The 15,327-nt window shown below is 45.2% G+C and overlaps 1 protein-coding gene across 1 annotated transcript; it reads left to right on the forward strand.

Annotated features, from left to right (window-relative positions):
* The first annotated feature begins 483 nt into the window (after window positions 1–483).
* On the forward strand, window positions 484–14,250 carry CSUI_001979 (zinc c3hc4 type (ring finger) domain-containing protein). The gene is made up of 4 exons (XM_068062182.1): window positions 484–4,710; window positions 5,780–5,880; window positions 6,788–6,848; window positions 7,602–14,250. The coding sequence occupies exons 1-4, from the start codon at window positions 1,393–1,395 to the stop codon at window positions 10,665–10,667; spliced, it is 6,546 nt and encodes a 2,181-aa protein (XP_067925843.1). The 5' UTR covers window positions 484–1,392; the 3' UTR covers window positions 10,668–14,250.
* Window positions 14,251–15,327: the final 1,077 nt, after the last annotated feature.

Genomic DNA, 15,327 nt, shown 5'->3' on the forward strand with positions numbered 1-15,327 from the left:
GTAGCAAACATGAGGAGCGGCGACGCGTGCCCTAGGCGGAATGAGCTAACTGACAAACCGGGGAGATTCACAACTCGACATCCGAGGTTGCCAGAGTGTAAGATTTCTGCAAAATGTCTCGCTCCAACTTCCTTTCAAGAATGCAATAGATATGTGCTTTCTTCTCTCACGAAGGAAGCGATGACGGGCAACAGCAACGTCGTGAGCCCCAGCTAGTGTTCCACCACAGTATTAATGCACCAGCGGTGGCTCACTGACTCTTCTATGTTATACCTTACGCCTTGTCGACCGCGAGTGTGGCAAGACTAGGCCCTTTTCGATCGCTGTTCCGTCAAGAATAGTCCGAGCCCGCTTTCAAGACCGCATCGACAATACAGGAGGGAAGGCATTTAAGGATCAAAAAGAACGGAGCGTTGTAGCTGACGGTGACTGAGAAAAGCCTCCTGCCCCGCGGCCGTTTGATCATGGGCCGGATGCCCTTATATCTTCCTAGGGTAGGTAGGCCGGATTGATTACTGATGGATTGACTGATCACTACCGCCTCCTCATGAGGGCCCCCTGCAAAAGAGCACACGGTGGATCCTGTGAGTCTAGCGCCCCTATAGCATCTCTTTGCTCGTTGATTTTCTTTTCTTTTCTTTCATGTTTCTTTCAAACCTTGGAGAAAATGACTCATTGATGCATCACAACTCAATTGACTTTCTCATGGGAACAAACTCACTCCCCGGTGACCCACGGCAGTTTCTTTTGCTGTGTGACGACTAGCTTCTCTGTATGTTGAAATCAGTGCCTTTTCCAAGAAGTTTCCCATGTGCTACACTTCTATCTCCCTTTCTCATCTCTTCTTCCTCTCTAAACTTGGCCGCTCACGGCTTTTCCCTTCTCTCTGTTGACTCCAACCTGACAAGATAGGGACCGATGGATAACGGGTCACGTTCTTCGTGTCAGGAAATGAGCCCTTGGAGTGCTCCCGCCATGACTCCGACGGCTCCAGTTTCTCTCTTCACACTCCATCCATTAGACTCATCTAGCCTGTTGTTTGAAGTTCGTGCGTACACCTTTTCCATTCCCTTTCATTGTGTGTAGATTCGCTGTGCTTTTTCTCCGTGTCAGTGTGAGCCTACGCCTCACCAACGGTGGGAACCCCGTTCTTTTCTTGAGAGAGGGAACCTCACAAGGGATAACGAATTCGCCAATGAGTCTTTCCGAGTTCTCATGATATCTTTTGACTTTCTATCTCTTTAGAAGCTTTCCTTCATTCACCGTAAAGACTGAAAAGGACTATCTAATTGGTACAACCCAAAGAACCACGCGCCATCCACCTATCTATCCGTTCTTCTTGAAGGCCTTTCCTATCGCTGATCGTTACTTAACTCCTCATAGGCAAGCAAGATGCTTCCTGTAGCTTATCTAACTCCTCTTCCCCCCCCGGGTGTGACTCCTGGACACCACGCTTCGCACTTCACTGCGGCGCCAGGAGCTAGCAGCAGCGGAGGTGGAGAGGCGGTGACTCTTCAAACGGCCTTCTATCCTTCTCCGCTTCCAGCATCTGCCCGTGTGATCAGTGCCCCTACCCCGGCACCCGTGTTTACAAGCTATATTCCCCAAACAACTTCGACGATCTTTGCACAGGAGTATGTCTTAGACCCACACCAAAGACTCATACATCACCATGTATCTCCTCCCGGGATCATCACATCAGGAAATCCTACGATAAATCCCGCGACAAGTAGTAGTAGTTATTATCACCATCATGTTCCTAATCCTTCCGTCATAGCAAATCCATCTTCTCGTCCTGCTTCCTCCTCTCGCCGTGCTTCTATAGGTGTCTCCTTCGCATCAGGGCATAGTCGGGCTACAGGCGGGCGTACCTCTCAAAGTACAAGAGGAGGGGACGGCAGCAGCAGCAGCAGCCGTCGTAGAGCCGCATCGTCATCCTCGTCATCTTCTTCATCGTCGTTATCTCATCCTTTAGCTCGATTAGCAAGTCAAGAGACTAGATCGTCTTCAGCCAACAACGATACCCCAGGTCACCCCAGTTCTTCTTCTTCTTCATCTTCTCTCGATCTGACCTCTGTTTCGGGGCAGAATTCGATCTTCGCCAGAACAACCCATACCATAGCCTTACAAGGTGCTTCATCTGTTCGTCTCGTCTCCCGTTCTTCTTCGTCACCAGGTGTCGATACACCTGGTGACGGCGTTATGACTTCCCATCATACAACACGACTCCCTTCTTCATCGACAGGAGCATCTCAATCTAGTAATCGTGCAAGATCATCTTCACGGTCTTCAGGGATAAGATCCAGTCGGCTTATACAAGAAGACAATCCTGTCCTTCGTGCAGCTGAGAGAAGACTTGCAAGTGGACACGAATCGGCTCTAGAAAGGAATAGCCATCCTATTCCTTCTTCTTCCCGTCCATCGCAGCAGCAGCATCATCTTGACCCTTCAACAAGACACATGGCTACTTTAAGTCGACTCCAAGATTCTCTCTCCCAGTTGCCAGGCGAAAGAACATCATCTTCACCTCCTCCTTCTCTTTCCTTTTCTCCCCGCTCTTTTCTCTTTTCATCCTCTTCCTCATCTACCCTACACCAGGGGGCAGAGAGAAGAATAACGACCTCTCCATCGACGACCCAAGAAGGCGTCCCTTCTTCAAGAAATCGTCTTCTTACAGGCTCAGCCTCTCTCCCTCCTCTTCCCCCTGTGCGACCAGCTAGAAGGCTGCCAGAGGCTGCCTGGAGTACCACAGCAGCAAGAGGCCTATGTGAAACACGTAGAAGATCTTGTGCTGAGGCAGCAGAAGCTCGTGCTACTGCGGCCGCTTTATCAGGAGCCTCTTTATACACGCGTTCCTCTTCTCCTTCTCCTGCCGATGCAGGCGCAGGATCACGAAGGGGTGGCGTCACCGCTTCTTCTTCTTCCAATACAGCTGCGGGGAGTCGAGGTCATGATAGCTCGAATAGAAGACCTGGCAGTCTCACTGCAAGAGACACAGCAGGGACAGATCATCGGCCTTATGCTGAGATGCCACCTAATACAGCTAGACAAGCCCGGGGGGAAGGGGTATCTTCTTTTCAACAAGAAGAACAACAGACACGGAGAAGTTCTTCGACCGGTCGGCCTTGCCCGGGTGTACGTACAGCAGCAGCAGCAGCTGTGCATGCGGGGGAGAGGAACTCGAGAAGCCGACAGACTCCAGAGGATGGAAGTAGATCTTCTTTTCCCCAAGAGAATGAACTCAATAGAAGAAGAAGCTCTGTCACCGGGAGACAAGGAGGAGAAGGAGGGGAAAGACAGCAAGTTCAAGGTGCCAATACTTTATCTCGTTCTTCTTCTCTCTCTTCTGTACGACGTCCGTCATCTCAAAACAGAGCAGGGAGAGAAGGAAGCTTATCCCATCAGCATGGAGGAGTCTATGGAGGTGTTCTGGATCCATCCGGGGTGTCTATACACCCCTCTACCAGAGACCCCGCTTCATCTTCTCCCACGAGAAATGTCTCTTTTGTGGGAGAGACAGGAGGGGGAAGAAGGCAGTCTCTTGTCCGTCCGGCAACTCTTATTAGCAACGGAACTTCAACACATACCGAGGGATCTCCCTTCATTCCTTCTTCTTCTTCTACGACCGCGACTCCTCCAAGTACTTCCGTTACGTCTGTAAGAGGAGCAGGGGGAAGTAGACCCGCACCGACTAGCCATCCACATCCAGCTCGACGTAGACACTCAGCCATGTCTCCCGCTGGTGCAGCTGCTCTATCACGTCTAGCTGCTGCATCTGGATGGAACTTCAGACCCCATCAATATCTCCAGACATCTCTCCCAGCACAGCCTTCTTCTTCCTCTCATGGAGAGGATGGAGAAGAGGGAGGAGATCTTCGACAGTCCCCTCACGTTATCTTTGCTGCTGCCCATCCTACTGTGGTGATCGCTCCAGGGGGTCTTCAGGCGAGCCCCTTCTCTCAACATCTCGCCTTTGCACCTCAGAGCCAACTGCCTGGCGCTTCTTCTTCTTCCTCTGCGGATACAACTTATGTGCGAGAAGCTCGACTTGTGAGGAGAGAAGGAGGGAGACGCCACGACCACGAGGGGGGGGGGGATGGCAGTGAAGTAGCCGGGGGTGGGGTCTCAGAACGACGCGGTCTTGTCAGTAGTAGAAGTACTACCCATACAAGTGCAGGAGAAGAAGAAGAAGGGGAAGCAAGAGGCGACGAAGGAGGAGGAGGAGTTGAAGATCAACTTTGGTCTCCATATGGACTATCTTCCACTCTGCAGCAGTCTAACCCTGCAAGAAGGATACCCGATAGAACCGTGCATGCTTCAGCGAGTGATGTGGTAGGACAAGGAGGAGGAACGGCATCGATAAATTCTCTCCGTCATTTAGCCTTCAATGGAACTTCTCATCTTCGTCTTCTCCAACCTCAAGTTATCTCGGGCGGGGGAAGAGAAGAAGAAGAACAACAGCACCGACAAGGAGAAGATTCAAGTCTAAGGACCAGTCCTCCATCCTCTTTGGAGAATCTCCCTTTCGCCTATCCCTCAGCTTCATCTTCTCCTTCTCTCCCTTCTGTGACCGTCGCGCCTGATGGAACAATTGTCGTAGAAAACTTCACGGCCCAACAGCTTGTTAGGCTGCGACAGACTCTTACCGTCGCCGCCGCTCAGGATGATATACTCGCGAGGAGAAGAGGCCTCTCTCCAAGGATTCTACATGTACGTACAGCATCTATACGTAGAGAGGTAGATAGATAGATCATGCCTATAGGTCGTGCAGTTTTTCTCTAGTATGATGAATATCTGTGTCTTTGGAGTGTATTTGGGTCTTCTCTGTACGATAATGAGACAGCTTAAGATCCCTGCAGTTCCTCTCATCTTAGGCACAGGATATAAAAGGTGTCAAATACCTAGTATTTCTGTCTTTCACATCTTACTGAAAGGTGTGTTCTGAGGTAGATCCTACTCTTTCTCCTCCTCACGCCTTACACCTTGCAGACAGATGTATATACCCTACACTACAGAGGAGAAACGAGAAGGATTCTTCTTCTCTCCCAGTAGACTGGAGATATAGGAAGCCGAAGAAGAAGAAGAAGACTCTCTCTCATTTAGCTTTTTTCCGCGTATCTTCTCTATCATAGAATCTCTTCACCTAAGTTTCTACCTAGGTGTCTCTATTTGACGATCTGTTGAAGAAGAAGTGTTTCTTTACAGCAGCTCATATAGCTTATCAACAAAGGCAGCTTTGTATCCCGAGAGAGAAACTCTTCTCCATCCATCTATCTTCCTAACTCTGTTTGATGTATAATTCGAGTCAGTGTCTCTTCAATCTTCAATCTATCTCTCTATTCTCCTTTGATCTACCTCTCTATCTATCTTCAGTCTATCTTTGGTTGATCTTCCTGTACCTATCTGTCTGTATTCAATCTCTATCTTTATGGGATATGTATCTGTATATATATATATATTTATCTGTACCTATCTCGTGAAGGCGATGACGTACTCTATCGCGTAAGGGGAGAAAGGCACATCCTCCGATACATAAAGGTAGAGAAATCGATCTTGGTACTTCTCTTTTCTTTCAAGTAAGGAGAAACCTATACATCCTCTCTCTCATCTCTTCTTCTTCTATCCAAACTTATCCACCTCACCCTAAGATCTCCCTTGCTTTACCTGTTCTTCTTCTTGTCTAAGATGACGGTCTTCTTCTTGTTCTTTTTCTTCTTCAACGTCTGTTTCATGATGATGTGAATGTTTGGTGTGCTTTTCTGGTGTATATACACCTCAGTGGCTACCAGAGGAGAGATTTCGAGCAAGGAGAGGAAGCGTCATGAGTGAAGAACTCCGGGAATGTCTTATATGCCGAATGGAATACGAAGAAAATGAAACGTAAGCCGCCGAGACAGAGACAGAGATGCTACAAAGAAGACGATGAAGATGAAGAGAAAGAAAAAGCACAAGAGGAAGAAGAAAGGGACACCTCCCAAGCTAACGAAGAAGAGAGAGAAACAGACCTTGCTTGCTCTCAGGGTGAAACCCCTTTTCTATGTTTACATAGACATCTCCGGATTTCTTGAACACTCCACATTTTCTTTAACTCTCTATGTTTTGTTCTCCTGCGTTAAGCGGTAACGCTGCCTTCTGTCTGTATAGATCTATGGCTAGACTGAAATCTTGTACATACACACAAGCGCCCGTGAAAAGATCAGCACGATCTCGGTCAGACGCTTCTCTATAAGAATACAACATCCTACATACAGATAGATAGATAGATTAAAGATAGATAGATAGATATGTGATACAGCTCTGTAGGTAAAGGGGAGACGATAGACACGTTGTTGCACTACAATAGGAGCTTAATGTCTTTTTGGTGTCTTGCTATGTGTCTATCTATGAATAACTCTCTATCGATCTAACTGTTCAGCTGTCTATATCACCGTTCTGTATCGACATACTGTACCGCCCTATCGACGTGTCTCATGATGTGAAGTATCTCTCTTCTGTGTATGAAAAATTTCTCCTGGAAGTCTCTAGAGTCTACATACTCTCACTCTCCCTACTAAGACTACTACTATTGCTATTCTCCATATATATATATGTGTACCATGATGTGAGTGTATGATGACTAGCTAGTATGTAGGAATCTCAAAAGAAAGAGAAGAAGGAGGTCTTTCGCATTTCTTCTTTGATGTCTCGTCTGGTCTTTAGGATACCACATCTGTCTATCGATCTCCATGAATATAGATATACATACATATCTATCTATATGTGTATGACTATGTGTGCCTCTATACAGGTTACGACGGCTACCTTGTTTGCATGCATTCCATTCGGAGTGTGTAGAGAGATGGCTACAGGTACAAATTACCCCCAAGTACTCATCCCCTCAATACAAGAAAGAAAGGCGGAAGAAAGATGTGTCTCTCTCTCGCATTTTCACTTCCTTCTTCTTTCTCTTGGATATCTTTCTTTTTCTAAGACTCATCAAGCCAGTTACATGAAGGCCACTTCTGTTCTCCTTCTTCTTCTCTTTCTTCTTACACTCGCATCTGAAGAGATAACGAACGATGATGCCTTTAAGGAGTCAAGAATAGAGTTAAGAATCTCATTCTCTCTCTCTCTGTATTGCAGAGCTCTTAGAAGTTAGTGGCGAATCTTATTCTCTGCTGTGTATGTCTAATTCTTCTACACACCTCGTTCAACGCATGCAGTGGCGATGTGGAGATGACGTGAGATTTCGTCTATAAGAATACAATTACAGCCTTATGAAGAATGCTACCTTCCATGGAGAGATTCTTCTCTCATGAACTTTCTCCCTTCTTCTCTCTAACGCCCTCTCCCAAGTCATTGCTTCGTCACACAGAGACGTGGCTCTACGCATGACGGTAGACCTATCTGTATTCGTTGCCTCTTAGCATACACGTAGAGGAATCTATATATATATATAGAGAGAGAGGTATGTATTCGTATACATGTATATGCATATATATATACAGATGTATGTATGCATATATATGTATATATATACATATACCTGTAATATATATGTATACTAATATATAGAGAGAGAGATATGTGTATGCTGAGTCTTTTGATGGTGTGTTCTTTAGGAGCATACGAGCTGTCCTCTATGTCGATTTGAAGTTTTGAACGGATTAAGATGGGATTTCATTTCTTCTCCCCCTTCCTCTTCTTCTTCTCGGCTTCGCTCGGGTTCGACTCCTGCTGCCCTCTCTTCTGGAACACGAACGCCTACTACTACTACTACTCCGACTACTACTACGACTACTACTACGGCTATGAATACAACAAGGAGCCATAGAACGGAAGGTCATAGTGGCAATCCTAATAGTCATACTAATAGAGAAGCCGATACTTCTTCTTCTTCTGAATCTTCTTCCTCTTCTCCCCCTCCTCCTCCTGAATCAAGTGCATTCGCCGCTTCTTTCTCATCTTCTTCTTCTTCCTTTCAACGCGAAGGTGGGCAAGCGTCACTACTCTCTTCATCTTCATCTGAAGGAAATGCAGGAGGAGGAGAAATCGAACCCACACCAGCAGATGCTTCATCTTCTTCTTTATCAACTTCTTCTCTTCTTTACTTTGTTCGTTCCTCTCCATCTCCTGTATGTACACCTCATCTCCTCCCTTTCTCATCGACACATCCGCAGCCTCACCACCGCCATCCTCCCTCCTCCTTTCCTCTTCACACTTCTTCTTCTTCCTCTTCTTCTTCTCTTCTTTCTTTCTCTCGCGCAGTTTCGCCATCTACAGAACCTCCTGCGCCCAGTGCAGATACTTCAGACGTCCGGGAAGAAAAAGAAGGAAAGATGAAGACAGATCAAACACAACAGAAAAGTGTAGATGCCTTTAGCAACTTATCTCTTAGTAGAGAAGAACGTGTATCTCTTCAATCATCTCAAGATCCTCATACGCATGAATCTCCGGGTCCATCTCTTCCAAGCGATAATAGTAGTCGTCATAGTAGTCGTAATAGTAATAGTCGTAGTAGTAGTCGTAGTAGTCCTATCATCACTCACAATCATCCCACAGCTACTCCCAATACATCGGACATTCTCTCCTCCTCTTCTTCCTCTTCTTCTTCCTCCTCTTCTTCCTCCTCTTCTTCTTGCAGTTCAGCGACTTTCTTTTCTTCGCATACAGAGACAAGACAGACTATTCATTCACCTGTCTCTATTCTGCCTCAGTCCCCTGGAGATGATCTTATCCCCGACGGTGATACATCATCTATTGAAGTCTCTTCTTCTTCTTCTATTTCTTCTTCTACTTGTTACGAAGAGAAGATGAAAGAAGACGAACAAAAGTCTAGATTTCTATCTGCTTTAGAGAGGCATCAAAGAACGTCTTCTTTAGCTCACCCAGATGCCGAAGAAGAAGACAATAGAGCCCTCATACCTTCTTCTTCGTATTCCCCAGGTATCTTTTCTTCTTCTTCTTCCTCGTCGTCGTCTTCTTGTAGAAGAAGAGCAACTGATCTGTCTTGTAGATCATCTCTCTCTCTTTCTTCTTCTGTAGATCCTTCGAGAAAGGAAGCTCGAGAAAGAAACGGATCTTGCGAGATTGAAGAGAGTCGTGAGGGTCGCCATGGTCATGCGGGGAAGGACAGCAATCCCAATTCTTTCTCTCCTTTCCGGCCCTCTTCTTCTGTAGAAGAGAAGGTGGAGAGAGAAAAAGAGACCAAAGACGTGGAAGAAGAGAGAAGAGTTGAGAAAGAACCTCTTCAACTCCCTTCACCCGGATCATCTTCTGAAGTCGTTCCGTCTCTTTCTTCTTCTATTCTTCATGGTGGAGGAGAAGCAAAGCCCTCTTTCCAAGAAGAAGAAGAAGGAGGAAAAGAAGAAACGGAAAGAAATTCTAGTCCAACTGAGAAGCATTTGGAGACGAAAGAGGAAGAGAAATCGTCGTGTGCTTCAGATCTTGAAAGAGAACAGAGAGACAACTGCCTGCATGCGACCCGTGAAGGATCTATAAAGAGAAGTCACAGACTGTATGTACAAGACGAAGAAGAAGAAGAATCGAAGAAAGGCCATAATAGAGATTTAAGTTCTATCGATAGAAATCCCTTTGTAAATGAAGAAGAGATAGAAGAAGAAGAAGTAACATGTACATACTCTTTAGAGCCCTCTTCTTCTTCCTCTTCTTCTTGTCCTTCTATTGCAACGGAGCATGTCTCTCTATCTCTCACCACTTCAGCTGAATCTTCTCCTTTAGCCTCCTCTTCTCTTTCTTCCTTTTCTTCTTCGTCTTCTTCCTCTTCTTCTTCGTCTTCTTCTCCTTCACTCTCTTCCTCTGCCCTCTCAGCCTCGTCTTTCTTTTCTCAAGTAAGCGCCAATCTTCAAAAATCTCTACAGGGGCGCGTCTCTTCTCCTCTTCCCTCTTCTTCTTCTTCTCGGTCTTCTCTTCATTGCATGCACTCCTCCGCAGAAAGAAGAAGAAAAGAAGAAGGAGAGAATCCTTCTCTCCCCTGCATCTCTCCTTCTTCTACAGAATCACGTCGTGTTTCCCCACCCATGAAATTGTCGTCTTCTCCTCCTCTTTCTGTCTCTTCTTCTTCTCCTCCTCTTTCTGTCTTTTCTTCTTCTTCTGCGTCGAGCTCTAGTCAAACCTCTTTCTCCTCCGCACGCCCTGCTACAGTTCAAGAGAAAGATGCAGGAAAAGACATGAAGATGGAGAAGAAAGAAGAAGAAAGCCTTCATGGAACAGACAAGACACCTAGTGTACACACAGATGGGGCATCTTCTTCCCTCTCTTCATTACATCGTCTTCCTCTCTCTCCTCTTTCTTCTTCTTCTATTTCGAATTTTCAGCATCTTGATCCTTCCTCTCGTTGCAAAGGTTTCTTATCTTCTCCCTTTTCATGCGAAGAAACTGAAAGGAAACAGTCTCATATACAAACTTCCTCCTCCTCTTCTTCTTCTTTCTCTTCTTCTCCATCTTCATCTTCTCTTCGTTCTCCGGGATATCTTCTCCACGTGCGAGGCCGTTCTCAGCCTAGTCAGCTTGCAGCGCCTTCTTTCTTCTCCTGTCCGTCTCTCTTATCAGATGAAGGAAGAAGAATGGAGAGAAACGACCAGCAAGCAACTTCTCTTTCTCTCGAGCAGAAGGAAAGAAAAGAACATCTCGAGGAAATCTTTCCTACCAGTGCATCCAGATCATAAGCATATGGAAAGAAGAGAGGTCATTCCAGAAAAGAAAGAAGACCAAGAAAAAGCAGAACAAGAGACACAGAGAGAGGAAAGAGAGATAGAGACTTTTTCATTTATACATTCTTCATCTCCGTCAAACGAAGGATATCCGCTACCTCTCTATGTCATGAAATGCATACAACAGGAAAGATACACAGGCAGAGATACCATGAGCGAAGTGTATGTACACCAGAAGGAGAAGAAGAGCCTTTCGTTTTTTCTAACAGAGAAGAGAATTTTCTCTCAGGGGCAAACAGAATGAAGACGACAACGAAGAAGGATGATACCGATGAGGAAACGCAGACCAACAAGCTCTCGCCTTCTTCTCTCTTTCTTACTACATCCATGATAAGGCCTCTTCTCGAATCTTAAAAGAGAGAAGATAAATGAAGATGAGGGAGAAGACCTTATTCAGAGAAGTAGAAGAAGAGACGTCTCAACTCAAAACAATGAAGAAAGGAGAAGCGCAACTACGCCAGGAGAGAGGGGACTGCTGTCTCTCTCTTCTCGGCAACAGGTACTAATAGATAAGGAAGAAGAAGAAAAGAGAGATGCATCTCGCCTCGTATCTTCTTCTAGTATCTTGCCAGAGAAGAGAGGACAGAGAAGACAGGGAGATTATTCACATATGATAGATCTAGATAGGAAAGAAGAGATCGTTCTACCTGGAGATGAAGAAAATGACAGGAGTCATACTGGGGAGGAGAAGAAGAAAGAGCCGTATCGGAGTCTAGCATAAGAGATGAACATAGCAAAGAAAGAAAGAAAGAAAGTGAATCGGAGTACTTTGTATTATAGACAGGGACTGCGCATATACGCAGTCAAGTCGTTTTTATGGCATACCTACATTAGCATATATGCATATACATATGTAGATATATACATGTGTATCTATTCATACAGAGAGAGAGAGCTCCGTAGAGACTGTAGCTTTAAGAGAGAGGAAGGGGACGGCGGAGGTGGTCTTTTCTTCTTCTTCTCGAAAGCATTATACATAAGTTGTATCACATGCATCCAGATGTGATACAATGTCTTGCTTTCTTCAAGAAAAAACGTTGATAGGAGGAAAAGCTATCTTAAAGGAGGAAGGTGTTCCTTTCTCTTCATGAGCTCCTTTCTTTTCTTTCTCCCTTTCTTTCATTCTTTCTTCTTCGTCTCTCGTGGTAGCATCGCCTTGCTCCACTCTGGTGGGGGGAATTGCGTACCAAGAAGAGACAGGAGCAAAAGTCTTTTCCTCCTTCTTTCCTTGGTCCTTCTTCTTCTTCTTATACAGTCTCTACGGGGCTCCCTCGCTCTGTATACATAGATATATGTATATATACATATACATTGTTGAATCTGCATGCGTACTTCGTGCTACATATATGTATGTGCACACCTACCCAGTGATACATATGTCTCTATACACATAGGGAGAGAAGAAGGTGTTTCTTCCTTTTCATATCATCCAGCCATACATGGTCGAAATCTTCTTCTCTCTCTCCTACTTGTTCTCCCATTAGCCCTACCTACCTATGACCTCCGTACACCCATACAGCCGAGCTATCTATATATATATATAGATAGATATGGATGGATAGATAGGTATACATAGATACCAACTTATTTCTTCTTTCTGGATGTGTTTAAAGGTCTTCCTCATCTAGTTGAGAGTGAGGGCTACTGTCTCTTAAGGGCAAGCAAAGGGACAGTTTTAGATCTTTCTTTCTCTCTTCCTTTCTCTCTCAATCGTCATGACGAAAGATGAAGATAAAGACTCTACACTTCTTGAAGGCGGCTGTCCCATCTAGAGCTCGACAAGAAGAAGACCAAAGTTGTCACCTTTCTTGCCGAAGGAGGGAGAAAGGAAGGCTGTCAAGAAGAAGAGGGAAGAGAAGGAAAGCAGTGAGACAAAGAGAGCAAGAAGAAGAGAGAAGGAGATGCCATTTCTAGGGGATGTATTGTAGACATGGTCTTTAGATAAGAGGGGATTCCTTCTGGACTACGTGATGCTCCGAACTCTCACGGACACAGAGAAGATCTAGATTCTTCGGCTTGGTGTCTTCCCTGAGATATGTCTAGCTAGCTAGATCTATCTAGCTAGCGCTATGTGTATGTGAGACATGAAAGAGATGGGAGAAGCAGAACAAGACAAGCAAGGGACACTCTGCATGCCTCCAAGTCAGTCAGTCCTATGAGCGTACCTGGAGAGAGAGATATATAGAGAGAGATACATACATATATCCAGACATAGATATAGCTACGTATCTTTCACTAAACTTTCTCCCTACGTACATATATCTATATTTGTATGACGGATTGCTCTTCTCTTTTACTCCCTTCTTGAAGGCGCCCCGCCCTCCCTGCCGCCCGTTGTCCGCGTTGTTATGTAGAGGAGTGTCAAGAGAGACATGAAGCAGGCGCAGTCGCTTTGTGATGGCTACGGAGTTCTGAAGGACTTTTCATAGCTACAGTCTCACATGTATAAATACTAGTAGTAGTAGTATTAGCTAATACTAGTAGTAGTACTAGTATTACTATAATTATATTATGAGGAGACGGGGGAGGAGTACGATGTTTGACGTTAGGGGGATCGGGCCTTCACTACTACGACTACTCCATGCAGGAGGGAAAGTTAGGGCCGTTTAGCTACTGGAGACGTTGACCCGTCTTTGCTACCTTTCGATTCTATACCCAACACATGTATAGACTCTATATATATGTATATGTGCATGTAACATATCTCTGATAGGGAGACTCCTTTACACATATTTGAGGGATAGAAGTAGAGCATGTTGTGTATGTCTATACTTCGATGGAGGAGTCGTTTCAATATTTGTATGGGTATTCGTACTTATTGATCGAAGACCATCCACGGGGGAGGGAGAAGAAGAAAGAAAGAAAGATGTTTCACGTTTCGTTAAGGAAGAAGGCAGACAAACCGAGAGACAGAGCAGAAGAGAAAGAAAAGGATGATAGAGATCAGAAGGAGGAAATGAATATCTTTCTCTCTTGTTATGAACAGAGGGGATTGTTGTGTAGGGCGACGGTCATTCCAGTGTAGTCTTTTGAGCGTATCCGCCGGGTGTCTTCTTCCTCGTTCCTTCTTTTCATCTGCAGACATGTACATGCTTATTCATGCATATGTGTGTATGGATGTATGTCTATGCATGTATGTCTACATATGTGTATGTATGGAATGCTAGAGTTGGGTGCATGCGCATGCATAGGGATAGATTAAGAAGAAGATACTCCCGTGTTTGTCGTCCAGACAGAAAGTGAAGAAACCTGAAGGGTCGATCAGGGCGAAATGATGCTATGGAGAGAGAGAGAAACAAGAAGAAGTTCGTTATCCCTCATAGCAGACCTAGTCATAGGTATGACTCATTCAGGTCTAAGTCATTTTCAATCTCGGTTTCCATCTTCAGGTGTACATACACCCGAACATTCCGTCCCTTTTCATAAAGGTTTTCATGCTTTTTCTCTCCCTTTTCTTCAAGATGATGGTAATAATGTAGGGAGTTGTTTCTCGCCCTTCCAAGAAAGGAAGACAACAGAGAGGCATTTTCTCTCACGCAGATCTAGATGGGGACAGCTACGTCGAAAAGAATAGCTATAGATAGCTATGAATAGATAGATATAGATCTATGTATTTCAACTTAGGGAAGATAGACATGGCGGCGATGGTACCAGCCTAAGCGCACATTCAGTCCTAATTGCGTGAGGAACTATCTCTCTTCTTCTCTCTCTTTTCTGTGTCTCTCTTTCTCTTTCTCTCTCTTTTCTATGTCTTCTCGAGTGATGTGTGCTTTGCTTGTTTGCTTGAGGTGATAAAGAGAGAGAGAAAGAGTGGTAGATATCGAAGATGAAGAAGAAAGATACAGACAATGATCATGATGGATGAGTGCAGGGTACTCCTGCTGCGATTACGACTCTTGTATAGATTCCCTACTTCTTTGTTTCTCTAAAAAGGCAGGGTGTCTTATCTGTATGAACGGAGAATATTGGAGACAACCCAGGAAAGAAACTGACTTCTCTTATCTCATGAGGAAAGAAAGGTCTCTCGCGATGTATCTTGTCCGGATTTCTCTTCTCTCAATAGGAGAGAAAGAAAGAAAGAAAGAGATCCCCTGTCGTGTATGTCTTCTCTTCGTTTTTCCTCTCTCATCTTGTCACCGTACCTCTCAGTATTTGAAGAAAGAGGGACAACTAGGAATGCATGGAGTAGCACATCGCAGAAGATCTTTTCTTAGCTTTCCTAGACGAACACACTTCGTCTCCTCATCTTTCTAAGACAGAGAAGCAGCACCTTCGTAGCCACGCGCACAAATGGCACTTTAGTCGATCCCTCCGTCGGAATGTCTGTTTTGCTTGCCCCTACATAACTCGTCACATTCGAAGCCCTTGTTCGCCCTTCCTTCCTCCACAAAGACCGCCGCTGAGACATACTCGCCCCGGACTAATAAATGACACTCGCGGGAAGGGTGTATCGACCCCATGCTTCTCCAAAGAAACGAGCCTAGAGAAAAAGATCTCTCAAGGAAAGGGACGCCCGAACCATGTGTGTGCCATACCGAAGCAGAAAAGGGAAGAGAATCTATTTCTTTCCATTTTCTTGTAGTCGCACCATGGTGCTAGCTTGAAATGTCGTACA

This window comes from Cystoisospora suis (genome assembly GCF_002600585.1).
Source record: "Cystoisospora suis strain Wien I chromosome Unknown contig_816, whole genome shotgun sequence".
In the NCBI taxonomy this organism is placed as follows: domain Eukaryota; phylum Apicomplexa; class Conoidasida; order Eucoccidiorida; family Sarcocystidae; genus Cystoisospora; species Cystoisospora suis.

Bases quoted from the DNA above. Each gene is read 5' to 3' on its own strand.
- CSUI_001979 (XM_068062182.1), top strand. From the start codon at position 1,393: ATGCTTCCTGTAGCTTATCTAACTCCTCTTCCCCCCCCGGGTGTGACT. The intron at 4,711-5,779 runs GTACGTACAGCA...TATACACCTCAG, and splicing joins TCTCTCCAAGGATTCTACAT to TGGCTACCAGAGGAGAGATT. The intron at 5,881-6,787 runs GTAAGCCGCCGA...GCCTCTATACAG, and splicing joins GAATACGAAGAAAATGAAAC to GTTACGACGGCTACCTTGTT.